The sequence below is a fragment of the Leiobunum rupestre genome, chromosome 4 (genome assembly GCF_980474605.1).
Source record: "Leiobunum rupestre chromosome 4, qqLeiRupe1.1.hap1, whole genome shotgun sequence".
Classification (NCBI taxonomy): domain Eukaryota; kingdom Metazoa; phylum Arthropoda; class Arachnida; order Opiliones; family Sclerosomatidae; genus Leiobunum; species Leiobunum rupestre.
This window is the reverse complement of record NC_143387.1, coordinates 73,201,279-73,217,699: the sequence shown is the minus strand read 5'-3', so window position 1 is coordinate 73,217,699 and position 16,421 is coordinate 73,201,279. Positions and strand designations below refer to the sequence as shown.

The 16,421-nt window shown below is 36.6% G+C and overlaps 1 protein-coding gene across 1 annotated transcript in view; it reads right to left on the bottom strand.

Moving 5' to 3' along the window:
• Nucleotides 1-2,244: 2,244 nt before the first annotated feature.
• LOC149948981 (mite group 2 allergen Tyr p 2-like) overlaps nucleotides 2,245-16,421 on the bottom strand; it is a 327,603-nt gene continuing 313,426 nt past the window's right edge. The window contains exons 2-5 of the mRNA XM_090174211.1: nucleotides 3,347-3,584; nucleotides 2,655-2,756; nucleotides 2,416-2,597; nucleotides 2,245-2,344 (exon numbers count right to left, since the gene is read on the bottom strand). Coding sequence (XP_090030337.1) covers nucleotides 2,258-2,344; nucleotides 2,416-2,597; nucleotides 2,655-2,756; nucleotides 3,347-3,584 — 609 coding nt within the window. The 3' untranslated portion in view covers nucleotides 2,245-2,257. The remainder of the gene's footprint in view (nucleotides 2,345-2,415; nucleotides 2,598-2,654; nucleotides 2,757-3,346; nucleotides 3,585-16,421) is intronic.

The following is a 16,421-nucleotide window of genomic DNA, read 5'->3' as shown; positions in this document are numbered from 1 at the left end:
GTTTTCGAGTATGCTCTACAACTTATTCATTGACAGTTATCGTCTACCACCTAGCGTTAAAAAAATAAAAATTCCAAAACCGTGGAAAATGTCACAATTCTTCGATAGTGTACATCCTGAAAATTTCACATTTCTAGGTAATATAGTTTTTGGGCAAAATACCTGGGGCGATCAAATTAAAAACACTCTGTATAGCTTAAATGATTATCTCAAGAAATTGAAACGCCAAAGGCTACAAGGTACCTTTTAAATGGGCAAGTTTAAATAAATCTAAAGAATTTATGCTGTACCTCACTGACGCTTAAGGCAATTTCATCTAAGAGTCCAGCCGTAAAACTTCCCCACTCGGGTTTGCAGTTTCCATTGACAGAATTTGTACTTGGCAGACACTTATGTTGAATCTCGGGCAAGAGTTCGTTAGAACCCGGCTCAAAACAAGGGATTCAACCCGCCCTGTTATCCAACCAGGCCTAGGTCCAACCCCTGATGCGACCCGGCTCAACCTTCAAGGGTCCACCTTTGGTTTGACCCAGGTGGTTGAGCAAGGGTCCATTGGGGATAAGACCCCAGGAAAAAACGCAGGCAAACGCGGAATCAGCGCCGCAGAGAAAAGAAGAGGTAACTTTTCATAGTATTGAAACGTCTGGAAAATCATTTTACAATGTTGAATTTTGTTAATAAAAATAATTAAATGTAAAATAACAATGGTAATATAAGAAGTAAGTACAACCAAGTTTACTAGTTTTTAATATTTCAATATTAAAACAAAAATTAATTTAAGTAAACCGCCTAAAGGAGCCAGCCCTAGAAACCATAAGTAGAGAATGTAAAAACCATTCTATAATTACGCAATATAAATCCAATCTTTTCTATGATTTAATGAAGAGTCATGGTCTAGATCTTTTTTTTTGCGGTCACTTCGTATGCAAAACTCATTGAGGACATGTATCATGTTTTTAAAGACACTTGCGCATTCTGAATCTTCAGAATCCTGAAACCAGTCCTTATCAATTTGTCGTGTGATGAATCGTTGCAACCACCCTTTAACGTTTGTCACGTGAGAGAGCAATTTAAAACTTTTAAGACCTTGACATTTGTTTATGTTATAAATTTCGAGAAAAATCAGTTGGTACAATGACATTACCAAAAGAAGAGTCTTTAACTTGTTTTAGAGCTTTAAAGTAACTGAGCACGTTCGTAAGGTCAATAATGGGGTTATCGTTTTGGATTTGACTAAGACAAAACATTGATGGCTTAAAAACCTTTTGTGGATTAGATATCCTGGCCTATTTATGGTTTTAAGATTCATAAAACATTTATTGGTGAAATGAATTGAGCAAAACACACGATTTTGATTAATTGAAATTCATGGCGAGCCAAGTTAATATAGCTGTTATGGCTGTTGACTTCTTTTTATGTTTGTCGTTTTTATTTTTTCTAGCCACAAAATGGAACTAAAAACTTTCTGCAAAAAAGTTAATATAAAATAAGCCTTTATAATAAAAGCGCATATTCAGCTATCTATATACTTTGGAAACTTGAAAAAAGATTATCGAGTTTTGCTTTAAATTTGCGGAACAATTTCTGACTGAACAAAACGATCCAGGCATATTTAAACAATTTTAAAAATTAAATAAATTATCAAAATATCAAATGCAACTAGTTAGCTGGCGATACCAGTGGTGCCATCTCTTATCCGGTTCCTATGGGCATTTTCCCGCCAAATAAATTAAAACGGCTTTTTGAAAGAGACGTCTCTCTGTACAAACAAACGATTTGAGGGTGGTTTCTAGGTGAAGTGGAGCTGATTTCCAAAAAAGTGTCAAATATTGCAGTTAGCCACTAGAGGGCGTTTAATGGTAAAAATGCTCGCTACTAGTAACCTCGACGGTACAAGCGATTTTAGATGCAATAGGTTTGAAGGCGGTTTTTAAGTGAGTATTTAGCCGCTAGATGGAGTTAAAGGGAATAAGAACATGTGTATCAACGAATTTCATATTTTTCCACCAGTGTTAACAGAAACAAGGAGTGATTTGGCCCTATTAATGGTCAAACAAGTCGTAACATTTTAACCTCAAATTGGAGTTAAAATGTCCGCTGTATGCGAAACACGTAGATATTTCGAATGCAAAAGTTTCGTTTTGTAAGTGAAAAGAGTTTGGAACCAATAGTCGAAAAATAAAACAGCCATTCAAGGAAAATCAATTAATCTTTATTTCCCACCACAAAGTGATAATAGCCACTAGCGACGAATTTACTATTTTCTAAATTCCATGGGGATGTTGGCGCAAGCAATAACTTCTCCTCTTTCGTTAACTCCCTTGTAGGTGACCAACATCTTGCGCTAAGAGAAAAAACAATGTTATCACAGGCATAAAACAATCAAAGAATATATTGAAGAATGCGCCAGCTTACGGTGGGGATGATGGTTGAGATGGGCATAAGGGTTTCGTATTTGTAACGGCTTCCAATCCTGACGGGGCAACCTGGGGTGATCTTTCCACCGGAGCAAGCGTCTCCGCCTTCGTCGGGGAGAGCCAATGATCGGCCTTGCAAAAGACCGTTAATGGAGGTCTTGACGGAACGAGCGTTGTTCTCTGCGCGAAAAATTGCGTTTATTGAGAACTCTATAAATAATTAAAGTCGATCCTTACTGGCGAGGAAGTAGGCGGTGATCTTAATGTTCATCCCGTGTTTCAAAACGCATGGGCTGCTGTTACACTTGTCAACTTCGACACGTTGAACATTGCCTTTTCCTACATTGAAATACAAAGAAATAGTTCGCTAATTTAGTGAACGATTAAGTCAAAAACCAAGCAAATTAATAATATGACAATGTTAATTTGAATATCATTGCTTCATAATTAACAATGATAACCTAGTTAAAAGGAATATGTTCTTCGACATTTACGTAGGATCAACGAATTTCACATTTAACCCGGCCACTTGAATTAAAGGCAATAAAAGTCGCTAGATGAGTTGGACCTAGGGTGGTGCCTTGGGTTTTAGCCTAGCGGATTCGATTTGATTTGATTTCTTTGAAATGGTTTAAAAGAAGCTAAGGGCCCTTAGCACTAGTTACGATTTTTCGTTTTAGTTCTCTAAAGATTAAAATACGGCCAAGACGTTTAAAAGGCCACAGAATCGTTCAAAATTAAAGTTTTCTTCCTAGTCTCTAGAAATTGGACTGGAAAAGGCTAGAATATTATTGGTTGGATGTGCTACGAGCTACCTCAATTTCGGGCTAATTTTTCAAATTATTCTGAGGTGAACGACCGAAAACCCAAAATTTCCCATTTCAAAGTCGAACGCTAAGCCTTAAAAATAATAATCGCAAATAACTCACCGCAGTCCGTGAAGCTGACCATGCCGGCTTGAGCGATGGCGGCGATGGCAACAACGAGAAGGGCGACGACCATAGAGGAAGACATCTTTGAACAGTTTACTAGATGAACGGTTGGAATGGGTTTGATGCTAACTGACGACTTCCAGCCCCTTTTATAGGCCGCAAGACGCATTTCGACACGATAACCTCTTTTGAGGAAACCTTTTGGAAATATATCCCGCTTTCTGATTGGTGGAAGCTATCAATATCGAAATATAAATTCTCTTTGGGTTTACTTCAATAACAGTGAAGAGCGTTTGCAATTTGATTAGAGAAGCGTCAATCTTTTATCTCTGAAGTATACCAACCAACTCCGAAAGATTTAAGTTAAATTTCTCCAAAAAATAAATCGTCTGAAGTTTAAAATCTTTCTAACATAATATTTGGAAAGAGTTTCACGTAATGAACTACAGAAACAGAGAAATCGTAAGACGTATTGGTTTGATTTCTAGAGCCATTCCTTATGAAAATGACTCGATCCAGTGTCAAAATTTTATCTAACTGGAACAAATACACATCCTGTTCGACTCTTATTCTGTTTGGATCAAAATATTTTTATTAATTTCGAATTAAGTTTAATTTCATACATAGTAATTGGATAAAATATAATTGTTTTTGGATTTTCATTTTGATGAAAGTGGAATTTGAATCTGCCCAATTTTGGATATAATTTTGGATTTAACATTAATCAGTGGTGTCGCTAGGATTTTAACTTGGGAGGCTTATTTCTGCAAACATTTTCATGAAGTGACCTTATTTTTGAAAAATTTTTGTTTAATTTCAAGCTACTGCAAACGAATGTAACAATTAGGCAACCCCTAAATTACAATAGCATCATGAACCTCAAAATTATTAAATTTCTTTCCAAATCAAGCATATTTAATTAATATTATACCTCTAGAAAACTAAGAAGAGTATTATAAATGGTAAAAATAAGTATTATTATTAGTGTACCCCTTGACGGGCGAATTGGTTTATTTACGGGTAAGTACGACGGGCCAAGCGCAACTCTTTCTGCCCAAAGTTTCCTGCTGATTCATGTTAAAAGAGTTACAGTGACATAAATTTTGATGGTAATAAATTTAGGACAGTGGCACACTCAGGTGGTAGGGGACCAAAAGTATATTGAATTAAATATATTGTTTTATACCAGCCCTCAATCAGCATGGCAGCCCTGTCAAAAAGATTTTATAATTTCCCTTAAAGAATTCTTATTTTTATAACGATGGAAGATTTCCATTTCAATAACTGCGAAGTAAAGATTAGTAGTGGTCGAAGTAGCCGGGCAGCCGATGTGGTGGCACAGGTCACGAAAGATCAAACCCTCTTTCACATGTAGAGAAATTGGGCAAAAACACGAAATCTACTGAAAAGAATGAGGAAACCAAAGAGGGTATTGATAAGAAATGTCGTTATTGAAATTGGGAGAAACATTCAAGAGTACAATTCACCATTGAAAGATTTGGATCCGAAATACAATATGAATTTCACTGCAACAATCACCCACCCTTTATTTTAGTTCATATCATTTTTGATTTTTGTTCACTCTCGAATACGTTGACTATCGGGCAGTATGGTATTTTATCGTGTAATCTATTAATTTTTGAAGTAGTTTCGGCTGCTTTGCTCAACTCCCAGACCCTATAAAAATTTTGTTATAATCACTATAAACGTTCTCTCTTTTAAGATTAGTATACAGGGTGCTATGAGCAGGGCCGGACTAACCAATAGGCCGAATAGGCCTGGGCCTAGGGCACCAAGCCTACAAGGAGCACCAAGAGGGTTCGAAAAAAATAAAAGTACAAAACTGTTATCATTTGCTTTTCACAAAATATTTTCTGGAGTAATTTTAGTAAATGCGTCCACCCCTATGAACCAAAAACGTTTGATTGTCACATTCTCTGATGGACTGCCGTCTAGCCCCTGACGACATACTAAATCTGGCAGCAACATGAATTTTCCATCCATTTCTCAATTATAAATTGAGGAAGCGCTTAGCTCGCTTCGCTCGCTATTGAAAGGGGTCACCAAATTTAACTTGGGCCTAGGGCCCCATAAAGTCTTAATCCGGCCCTGGCTATGAGTAAGTTTGTCTTAAATTTTAGGCCGTGTTGTTTGGGTCATACTGAGTCAGAAATGCTTTGTTTTAGACCCAAAAAAAACCGGGCCCTAAAACAACGAAATGGCCAGTAATGTGAAGTTTAGTATTCTGCCTTGAGTCCAATTGTTCCCATTTATTATTCATTTGTTTTTTAACAATGTCGATTAAACTCGATTATTTGAAAAAAGGGAACTTGGCATTAATAAAATCATTGTAGGATTTAGCACTCTTCTGATAGTTCAATAATGAACTTTTTTCATATTCTATTGCGTTTATCACTTCACTCTTTAAAAAACAAATGAATAATATCATAAGTAACATAAAACCCCTAAGTATGACACTTGTAGCCTTGCTCATGCATTTTTTATTACTACATCCTTTCTTCACCAACGATAAATCAGAAAAACGACTAGCAACTCTGTAACCCGGAAGTTTAATACTCTTTGGGATTTGATTTTTTTATTGGTCATCGAAAAACAGTCAGAGTTCAAATTTAACCAATCATACAGCGCTACAAAATATTATGAGGTACGAAATGTAAGAAATAAAATGGCCGTTATGGTAGTCGGCTTATTAGGCCTAACTCTATCGGAAAATTATACCTAAATACTAAATATCATTAGGGTCTTTTTCAAAGTTTGAACTGAAAAAAATATTTTTATTGCGTAATTAGCAATTGTAGAAGTGATTCCAGAAGTTTGAAAAAGGTTAATTCTTACATTTTAATTCATCAATTCATTTTTATTTTGATCACAGCGGACAAAACCAGGCATTCATCCAGGTACAAAAAAGTAACAAAATACAAGTATATTCAAATTATAATAGTAAAAATCTGGAAGAAATTGTAATCAAATATTCGCAAACTAAATGAGAAACCTTTTTACATTAAGAACGAAACAAGCTGAAGGTTTTTAACCGTCTACAGTATTTGGTGCATAACATTGATAAACATCAATGAGATTCAACTAGTGATCCACAAGTTTCGAGTTGTTGGTGAATTTCTAATATAATACCATTTGCCCGATATAAAGATTTAATATTGTTGGGGAAAATACAAACAATTTCTTTAATTTCTTCCGTTGTTAAAGTTTCCGTGGCAAAAACGAAATTAGTGCGGCTATACGCCTTAAGCCTAAAAAATGACTGTTTTGAAAACCGCGGGAATCACGTTCCCGGAAATTGGGTTAGATTAGTTCATGCCGCCGCTACCGAATGGCGCTATTTCGAAAAAAAATTGACGTCACTGTGAAGAAAGGATGTAGTAGAACATTTTCCTAATGTCATACTTAGGGGTATTATGTTATTTATGATAATATGTACACTCTGTTCGAAAAGTCTTCGGCCGATGTGATTTTTGCACTTAATTTAATTTTTATCAAAATCTATAAAAGGTAGAGCAATGAAAAGAATTGTTATTTATAAATTATTTTCTATTATAATCAAAAGGTGTGTTTCGCGAAACATGGAGATTTTCGCGGGAAACGGAAAAAGTCATTAATAAAAGTGGTACGACATTTTAACTTGCATTTTCGAAATCAGATTGGTCGATTCATAGTAAGAAAGTGTTGTTTTAAACGCTCTAGGATCAACAATTCGGAAAATTCGAGAAATAGTCCGCTTCTTTTAAAATCAACAGAATTTCCGCAATGTTGCAAATATATAATCCCAAGGTTACGATTTCGTAGCAGAGAACGGATTTCAAAGTCATTGCTTTTTTAAAGTGAGGCGCATCGCAGCAGCTGAAAAGTCAGGTTTTGAAAACAACTGAAGGGCAGAGCGAGGGGTAAGTCACTCTCGGATGACCTGTACACCGAGTTCGCGTACTTAGTACTGTTAAAGGTACGGATTTATAAGAGTTCACGAACTCTTATTAGCACAGTCAGAGGTACGACAGTGTACACCGAGTTCGCGGAGTGACCAACCCCTCGGGGCAGAGTCCGATGCTATTTCGTATCTCTGGTTAGTTCACGAGGTCTTTGTGGTTAATTTAACGAATTGGTATATATGTGGTCCACAGATAAAAGCTAAGGAATATTTCCCAAAAATAAAAGTTCTTCAAAATATCTCACATTAATGAAATATACACAGGGATATTCTAAGGAAACAGGATAATATTACAAATTGCATAGCCAGAAGCTTTAAAACCTTTTAACAGGAGACCAACGAAAAAAGATTGTTAAAATTAAATAATAAAATTAATAAAAAATTGCTCTCCTCTCCTCCTCACGCACGACTAAAATAATTGGTGAAAGAGCGTAAATATTGAGCTGACAAACGGCTGAAGGCTTCGTTGAGCATATTTCTCAAATCGTTGACATCGTTCGGTATCCTTCGCTCCATGAGATAAACTATTCTATAGACAAGAGGTTTTGCATTGGATTGAGATAAAGGCGGCCACTCAAGAAGCGTCATTGCTTCACCGTCAAAGTATGCCGTCGTTGCCCTTGAAGTATGTGCGAAATAAACCCTTAAAGGAGAAAGCAAGGAAGTTAAAGTAAAACCCCAGTGCGGATATATAGACGTAATTACCTTCCAACGACTTCCAAGCTGTATATAGCCGCTAATGATGGAAACATAGAATCGCGGAGCATTTGAATATAATATATGATTGCGCATTTAGTCTTCCAACTATGGGTCTTAGAACTCCGACTTGGCCACGGCCTATACAGCACCAAAAATTGGCTGAGAATCGTCCACTGGTTTTCATTCTTGTTGTTTTTCTTGATAAATTCTTAAAATTTATGTAGTTTTGAAAATTTTAACCAGTTTTGAATTTACAGTCACTCTGACATGTTGTAAAAACTGATCGCGCAATTATTTTTGTATTTTGCGTAAAACATTTCTCCAAATCAATAAAGCTTGTTGATTAACCATTATCTATTTTAATAATAATAATCAACTAGGCTAATACCCAAGGCACCATCTTAGGCCTATGTCATCAAGCGACTTTTGAAGCCTTTAATTCAGGTGGCCAGGTTACACTGCGTAGCAGGGTGGTGGCAAGCCCCGCATGCCACGCGATCGAGCCAACAGCTCCCTACACTAACTATTACCGTTAACCTCAACAAGTTTTTATGGAAGGGGAAACCGAAGAGCTCGAGGGAAAACCCCTTTAACCTCCCTTTTATTTGTCTCTCGTATTTTCTTTTAATTTTGTTGCAACAATCTTTTTTCGTTGGTCTGCTGTTAAAAGATTTTAGTTTTCTTAAAGCTTTTGGCTCTGCAATTTGTAATGTTATCCTGTTTCCTTAGAATATCCCTGTGAATATTTCACTAATGTGAGCAGGAACTGGCCTTCACTCAGCTGAAAGACGCCTTATCCTCGACTCCTACACTCTAAGAATTTACAGTAACCGAATGGTAATTTGACCCTAAAATTTACAGTCATATAAACGTATCAAATTTTGCAGTAAAATTAACGGTCAAATTAGTGTTATGTTACTTAACGGTAATCTGATATTTAAAATTACGGTGAAATGGAACTTTACAATAACACAACATTAAATAAAAGTGTTGACCGTTGAAATAAGATTTATCCCTAGAGCTGGTGGTTTTTCTACGGTAACGCCACATTAAATAAAATACTCAAACGTCTAGCAAAATGGTTTAAGGGAAACAATAAGCTTATGTTTTGGAAAAACATTAAATAGTTCTTTTTATAAAGTATCCTGGCTTTCTTGTTTAAAAGTGACTCTTACGTGACAGTCTTTAAGTTTTACATGTCAAGTGTTAGAGTGCGCGCTTCAGAGCCGAGGAATATAGGTTTTTCTAGCGCGCGTGCAAATCGCAGGTGCGAAGAACGTACTAATAAGGCTGTGTCTTGTGACGAAAGAGCTACATATTATATGTTTTATTTTGTAGAAATATCTATTTAAATAAAAAAAATTGTTTCAATAGGTATTTCCATAAAATAAAACCTCAAAAAATTTAAGTATAAAATATTTTTCTCTACGTCAAGGGCCGACTACATAAATCTTCAGTTTACTCTGTCTTTCACTGGAAGTTGGCTTACTGCAAAACACGTGTGCCATGCAGTCAGCCTACTTCCAGTGAAAGACAGAGTAAACCGAAGATTTATGTAGTCGGCCTTTAAGCTTTTTAATACTTTATTGGCACTCTCGTTTCCCACATGGACTTCAAACATCAAAATCTTTATCGAGTTGAGCACACGCTCTCTATCTTCAATAACTATAGCTAGTAACGTAGAAAAACCTTTACTCGTGACCTCCCGTATTAGGTTCTGCTACAGCTGACGCGTGCAGGGCTCTCTAAAATACCAAAAGGTCGTTCCCTACTCCTAAAATGCATTTTGAACAAGACTGAAAGTGCCCAAATCGAGCTTCAACAGCACTGCCACTCTAACATTGTAACCTGGCAACGCTGTTCGTAAAAAAGCCTGATAAATATTTCCATTTCCCATTTCCGGAACCTAGGAGCAACAAACGCAACACCCCACACACAGGAGCGGATCCAGGCCATCAAGTAAGGAGGGGAGATCATGGGCTCTCAAAAGTCGTCTGCTATTTCTTCACAAATTTAGTTGGCAGGTAATAAAGTAGATGGCGCTATCGTTTCTAAGCTCGAAGCCATGGAGCGTGAAAATGTAACGTTAAGCTCTCGTTTTCGTTTGCTTAAACGAAATACTTTCTACAACTAGAATTTGTGTTATAAATTGTCTTTCACCAAATAAATATATTTCAATAACTTCAAAAATTGTTATGTTTTTTCAAGTATTCTAAGGGGCGGCGATCGCCCCCATCGCCCCCCCCCCCCCCTATGGATCCGCCCCTGCCCACACAAGGAGAACGCAACCCGTCAAAACGAGGGGTATGACAGTCTCAGATAATCTGTACACCGAGTTCGTGCATTTAGCACTGTTAAAGGTACATATTTTCAAGAGTTCGCGAGTTCCATTTAGCACTGTCAAAGGTACGGCAGTGTACACCGAATTCGCAGAGTGTCTTACCCCTCGCGTCAAAAGTCGTGGATTTCCTTGTTTACGTTTTTCATTGGCTAGACCCTTTAGCGCCTGCTGCCGTTGGAAGGGGAAAATTCGGAAATTGTCTTTCCCCACCGCCCGTAAAACGTTCAGCGTAAAGGCTCGTGACGCTCGTCCAATGAAATTCGTACAAAACCCTTCGTTAGCGTGGTTAAAGCAAAGAGTATGGAGGTAATAGAGATAAAACAACCGGGAGAGGTCCGCAACGAAACGTTCACCACCGAGGGGGTTGACAATGGGGGAAAACCTCTGGAAACCGAGCTTCAAAATAGTTACCGCAGCGCCATTTCGGGATTCTTCGTAATCGAAAAGGCACAAATTTAATTGCCACAATAGCGCCAAAGAGAATTCTTTGATAGCGCTTGGTCTTTTCTTAGAGTACCTTTTTAATTTGAAAGTTAATTTAGATCATAAATATGGCAAAGTTAAATCTACCAAAAGTTTCAAAACGAAAAGCAGGACAAGAATCCCGAAATGGCGCTGCGGTAGCTATTTTGAAGCTCGTTTTCCAGAGGTTTTTCCCCATTTTCAACCCCCTCGGTGGTGAACGTTTCGTTGCGGACCTCTCCCGGTTGTTTTATCTCTATTACCTCCATACTCTTTGCTCTTTCGGTGACTCGGTGCCTCACCGATGACTATCGTGACGTCAATACCCGAAATTAAAATGCCGTTCAGTAAAACACCGGTGTCAGCGGTGACTCAGCTGACTCACCGGTGAGCGTTTCTGAACGCAGCCTAGATATTCCGTTCTGACAATTTCCGAGCGCCGCGCCGTCCGAATAAACTATGTTCTTATAATTGTCTTTTTAATATCTTAACAACGGAAAATGAAGTAACGTAGAGCTGATGTGTTTTATTTACTAGACTGATTATATATTTATTTTGCCAAATGTAATAATAACTCCCGATAATATATTGGTTCTATATTATATATTGTACTATAAAATATATAGAAAATAATTGTGGTGGAATAACACGGTGGAAATAATATTATTGAAAATAAAAAAAATTAAGTATTTGTAAGGCTTACGGGTAGCGTTGAATATCCGCTGCCGACGGAAGTATAGGTAAAAATGTAGGCGGGATCACGTGGTCAAAAGGTACTATTTCACTAGTTACTATTTCTATTTTGGAAAACAAATATTTTTAATTTGTAATTTTGCATATAGAGGTCGCTTTTTCAATACAGTGCAATTTAAATGTTTTGTATTGATCATGAATGAATTTATATATGTATCAATTTTTTATTTCAATTATAATTGAACATTAAAAACCATTCAGTGTATCTTAATTTCGCACCGAAATTTGTTTTAAATCATTATTTCAGAAGACATGTGGGGGGTTCATTTGACTCCCAAAAACGGAAATGACGTGACTTTCGATTTTTTTAATTTGTAATGTTGCATATAGAGGTCACTTTTTCAATAAAGTGCAATTTAAATACTTTGTATTTATCATAAATTAATTTGAATATCAATCTCGTATTTGTTTCAATTATAATTGTACCATTAAAAACCATTCCGTGTATCTTAATTTGGCCCCGAAATTAGTTTTAGATCATTACTGTAGAAAACATGAGGGGGTTCTCTAGACCCCAAAAACGGGAATGACGTCACCTTCGATTATTTCGATTTTTTGATATGTTAGTTATCTTGGCCCAAGTAGATTATATATAAAAGATCAACAATGGGATCAGCACAGATCGCCCCTCCTTGGCGATTAGTGTGAATGCACAAATCAGTGAGGGTGCAGTTCCATAATGAGAGCTTAGTCCTGGTCAGGCTGGTCTTCTCTAAGATCAAGAAGAACGCCAAAGTATAAAATTGCCCCGTATACGCGAGCAGCGTATTTCCAGGTTTGAGACTTTAAAAATGAAGTTTCTCTGTTACCAAACAGAAACCGTAAAATAATCGTTATCTCCGGAAAGTCTAGAAATCGACATATCATTTAGATCCTTTGGTACAAAGTAGTGGTGACTCGTTGTGCCTTGGACTGTTCTAGCTCCTTTCAACCGTTCTTCGAGAAGTTGAGCATAGCCGAAATTTATCTTCACTACATCTAGTGAAAAGCAAATGAACTAATCATACACTTAAATTATGCTCAATGGAGTTTAATTATGAAATTGCAAATTAAATAAAAAAATTAAATCCAAAAACCAAAATTAAATTTTTTCATAGTATAAATCGTTTCTCATTGTTGATATTTTAAATATAAGCAACTTTGGCCAAAATAACTAACATAATAAAAAATCGAAATAATCGAAGGTGACGTCATTCCCGTTTTTGCGGGGTCTAGAGGACCCCCAAATGTCTTCTACAATAATGATTCAAAACAAATTTCGATGCCAAATTAAGATACACTGAATGGTTTTTAATGTTCAATTAAAATTGAAATAAATAAGAGATTGATATTCAAATTAATTTATGATAAATACAAAGTATTTAAATTGCACTGTATTGAAAAAGCGACCTCTATATTCAACATTACAAATTAAAAATATTTTTTCAAAATAAAAAAACCAAGTGTTATACTTGAAATTAAAGTTTCTCATTGTTGATATTTTAAATATAAGTTACTTAAGTCAGGAGAACTAACATTTAAAAAAAATTAAAAATCGAAGGTGACGTCATATTCGATTTTTGGGGGTCAAATGAACCCCCCTAATACCTTAATATCTTCTACAATAATAGTCCGATTTCATTGCCAGATTCGGATTTCTTGTCGAATTTGTGATAAAGTGAGGTATTGTTATTAGTATTGGGTAATTTCACTGCGAGTTATGGTCAAATTTATGAATTTTTGGGGCCGCGAAGCCTTCGTTGTGTGTAAATGCCCAATTTTACCGCTAGAGGGCTTAAAATTTGGGAATTGTCATTATTTGAAGCCTACATTAACACAAAAAATTCATGTAAAAATCAGTGAGGTAGTGCCACCCAACCTTTCGATTTCACATGGAATGACCCAATAGCTTTTCCCTAATTCCAAGAAACTGCGAACGCAGTGATTACACTTTGCCCCAAAAACGCGTTCGCGTTCGCAGCCCAGACAGACAAAACAAAACATCCTGAGCAGTACGTTACTTCATTTTCCGTTTTCCTAGTTACTAAAGAATCCCCCGTAGGTTATTTTTCTTTGTATATTTTTTAAAGTTTCTAACTTAAAGCACGGACTTTTACCAACCAACTCTGAAGCAGATGCGTTACAAATCGAAATTTTTACGATGCAGCCGAAGACGCGACTAAATCAAATCCGTTATCTTTCCGTTCAAAACGGGCTTCACAGGTCACTCTTTAAAAAATCTCCTATAGTTCACTAAAATAGTGTAGTTTTCTCACTTATTAATGGGTATATTTAAAGTCTGTCCTCTAATTTGATTTTTTGAGGTACTAGGAACTAAGGTAGATATTTTTTTTAATAAGAGGTTAGTCTATTAAATGAAAGATTGAAGATTAAAAGAGAAGATTGTTTAAAGTAGAGATCTGGTAATTATTATTACCCACTGTGAAAAATAAAACAATTATTTTATTTTCTGACTAAACTTCATCCGCAACTGTGGCTATTTGCTTCTGCCAACAGTCTTGGCTCTCATTTCTTTTTTGAAATGTTATATTAGTAAATTAAAAGATTTTATAGTTGACATGCTGGTTTTATTTGTTAGATACTAAGCAATTTAGAGAATAAGCTTAATATTTGGAATGTGTAACAGAGAAGTATTATTACCGTTTATTTAATCATGTAAAGAAATTGAAACTATACAGTAAATCCCTCTTTGTATGAAAGATAATTTAAAATCAACTTTACCGTAAATACTTAATTACGGTTCAATCAGTGAAGGATTTACCAAGAGGCTTTGCAAGGGTCCAGATCTTTACAGAGCTTACTGACTCGAAACGCTGACATATCAAGGTAAGGAAGGTAATTATCCCAAACTTATGGGCCAAGGTGGAAACTATAATACGCAACTGCTGTTTGATTGAAAATTGTTTCGTAAAAACCAAATTCACGAATTCATAGTTTTTATTTAAGCGCTTTGATTGAAAATTGAATGCATTATGAATGGGAAATGTACGGTTTCATTGGAAATTTATGCATTATGAATGGGAAATGTACGGTTTCATTGGAAATTGAATGCATTATGAATGGGAAATGTACGGTTTCATTGGAAATTGAATGCATTATGAATGGGAAATGTACAGTTTCATTGGAAATTGAATGTATTATGAATGCGTTTTAAATGTGAAAATATTCCGGATAATTTTCTGGAAATTTTTCCGCATTTTATTTTTCCGGAAAATTAACAACACTACATAGTAATATAAATCTCATTGTTACCGTATTATTTACTACAACATAGCATTGAATTTTAATGATCAAATTGACAATTCTTTAACGGTCAAATTACTGGCAAATTTGACCGTGAAATTTACGGAACTTTCTTAGAGTGTATTCTAATATCCCCTAGATACGATCTTCCTCTCACAACGTCGGACGCACTCATCCGACGTTGGGATTGGCGGGGTTCTGGATCGAAGGAAGGAGTTGTCCCATATTTTACTCGCTCGTTAAGTGTTCGGAGAACGGAAGCGCTCCGCCTCAGACAGAGCATGCCTGGCGATAGTTGAAACAAAGATTATGGAGGAAATAGAGATAAAACAAACGGGAGATGTCCGCAACGAAACGTTCACCACCGAGGGGGTTGCCAATAGGGAAAAACATCTGTAACGAGCTTCAAAATAGCTACAAAAAGAATATAAAGCCTCAGCCTCCTCAGGAATTGAGGGATTGATATTATTGGCCGCGTGTTTTGGCTGAGCTAGAAACTTCCGGCCAAGCAAATCAGAGTAACCAGAAACGGTTAACGCAACCCGGTCTCTCTTTAAAAACGAGAGGCACAAAGGTTCCACTAGACGGAGCTACACCTTCCATTCCTGGAGCTTTATATTCTTTGAGCTACCGCAGCGCTAATTTGAAGCTCGGTTTACAGATGTTAATGTTATCTCTATTTCCTCCGTATACTTTTTGGTTGAAATGGTTCACTTTCAGGGTTTTAATTTTACTATCTACTGCGATCATAAGAGCGTAGAGGGGCTTCATAGATCCAAAGACCCCACTAGTAAGCTAACAAGGTGGATGCTTATGTTACAGGCCTACGAACCCTTTCAAATTGTATACGAGCCTGGAAAACCCTATTTAGTCGCGGGTGCCCTTTCTCGCATTCCGGAACAAGCTATGGCGGAAAATGATTCAAATATGCCCCCGGAGGTGACGTTATCGGCCGTAACAATTTTCCACAATCAGGTAAACCCCGCAGTTGTATTAGATTTAGATCGTACAGTTAGCGAAAAGAAAATATCCCTAGTTAAAAAGTATTTTAGTAGCCCTGGGTCAATAAGACAGCCACCGGAGTGGTTAAAGAAATTAGCACGGAGCTGTGCCGTGAAAAATTTACTAGTTTGTCGGTTCATTCGGAGTGGTTAGCAAGAGGAGCCGGGTTCAATTCTAGCTTGTGGTTCTCTCCCCACTGGTTAAAGGGGTTTTCCCCCGAGTTCTTCGGTTTCCCCTTCCATAAAAACTTGTAGAGGTTAACGGTGATAGTAAGTGTAGGGAGCTTTTGGCTCGCGTGGCATGAAGGGCTTGCCACCACACTGAGAGAAAAAACCGTAGTTTTAACAGAACATTTTTACATGAAAATATGATGCAACACGTTGACAGAATAGTCCTGTAAATATTACCGGGTTTTGGTATTTTTTTAAAGAGAATATTTACAGGAATAACGTGTATTCTTTAAGAAAGGTATTTACCGTAAAAAGTACCGAAGAGGTACGTAATAACCTTTAGCACACTTTAAATCTGTATAAATTACAGGGAAAATGTCTGTGAATTTGTCAGTGCGCATTGCAAAATTAACATAAATATAATGCTTTCGCTAAGTAAGT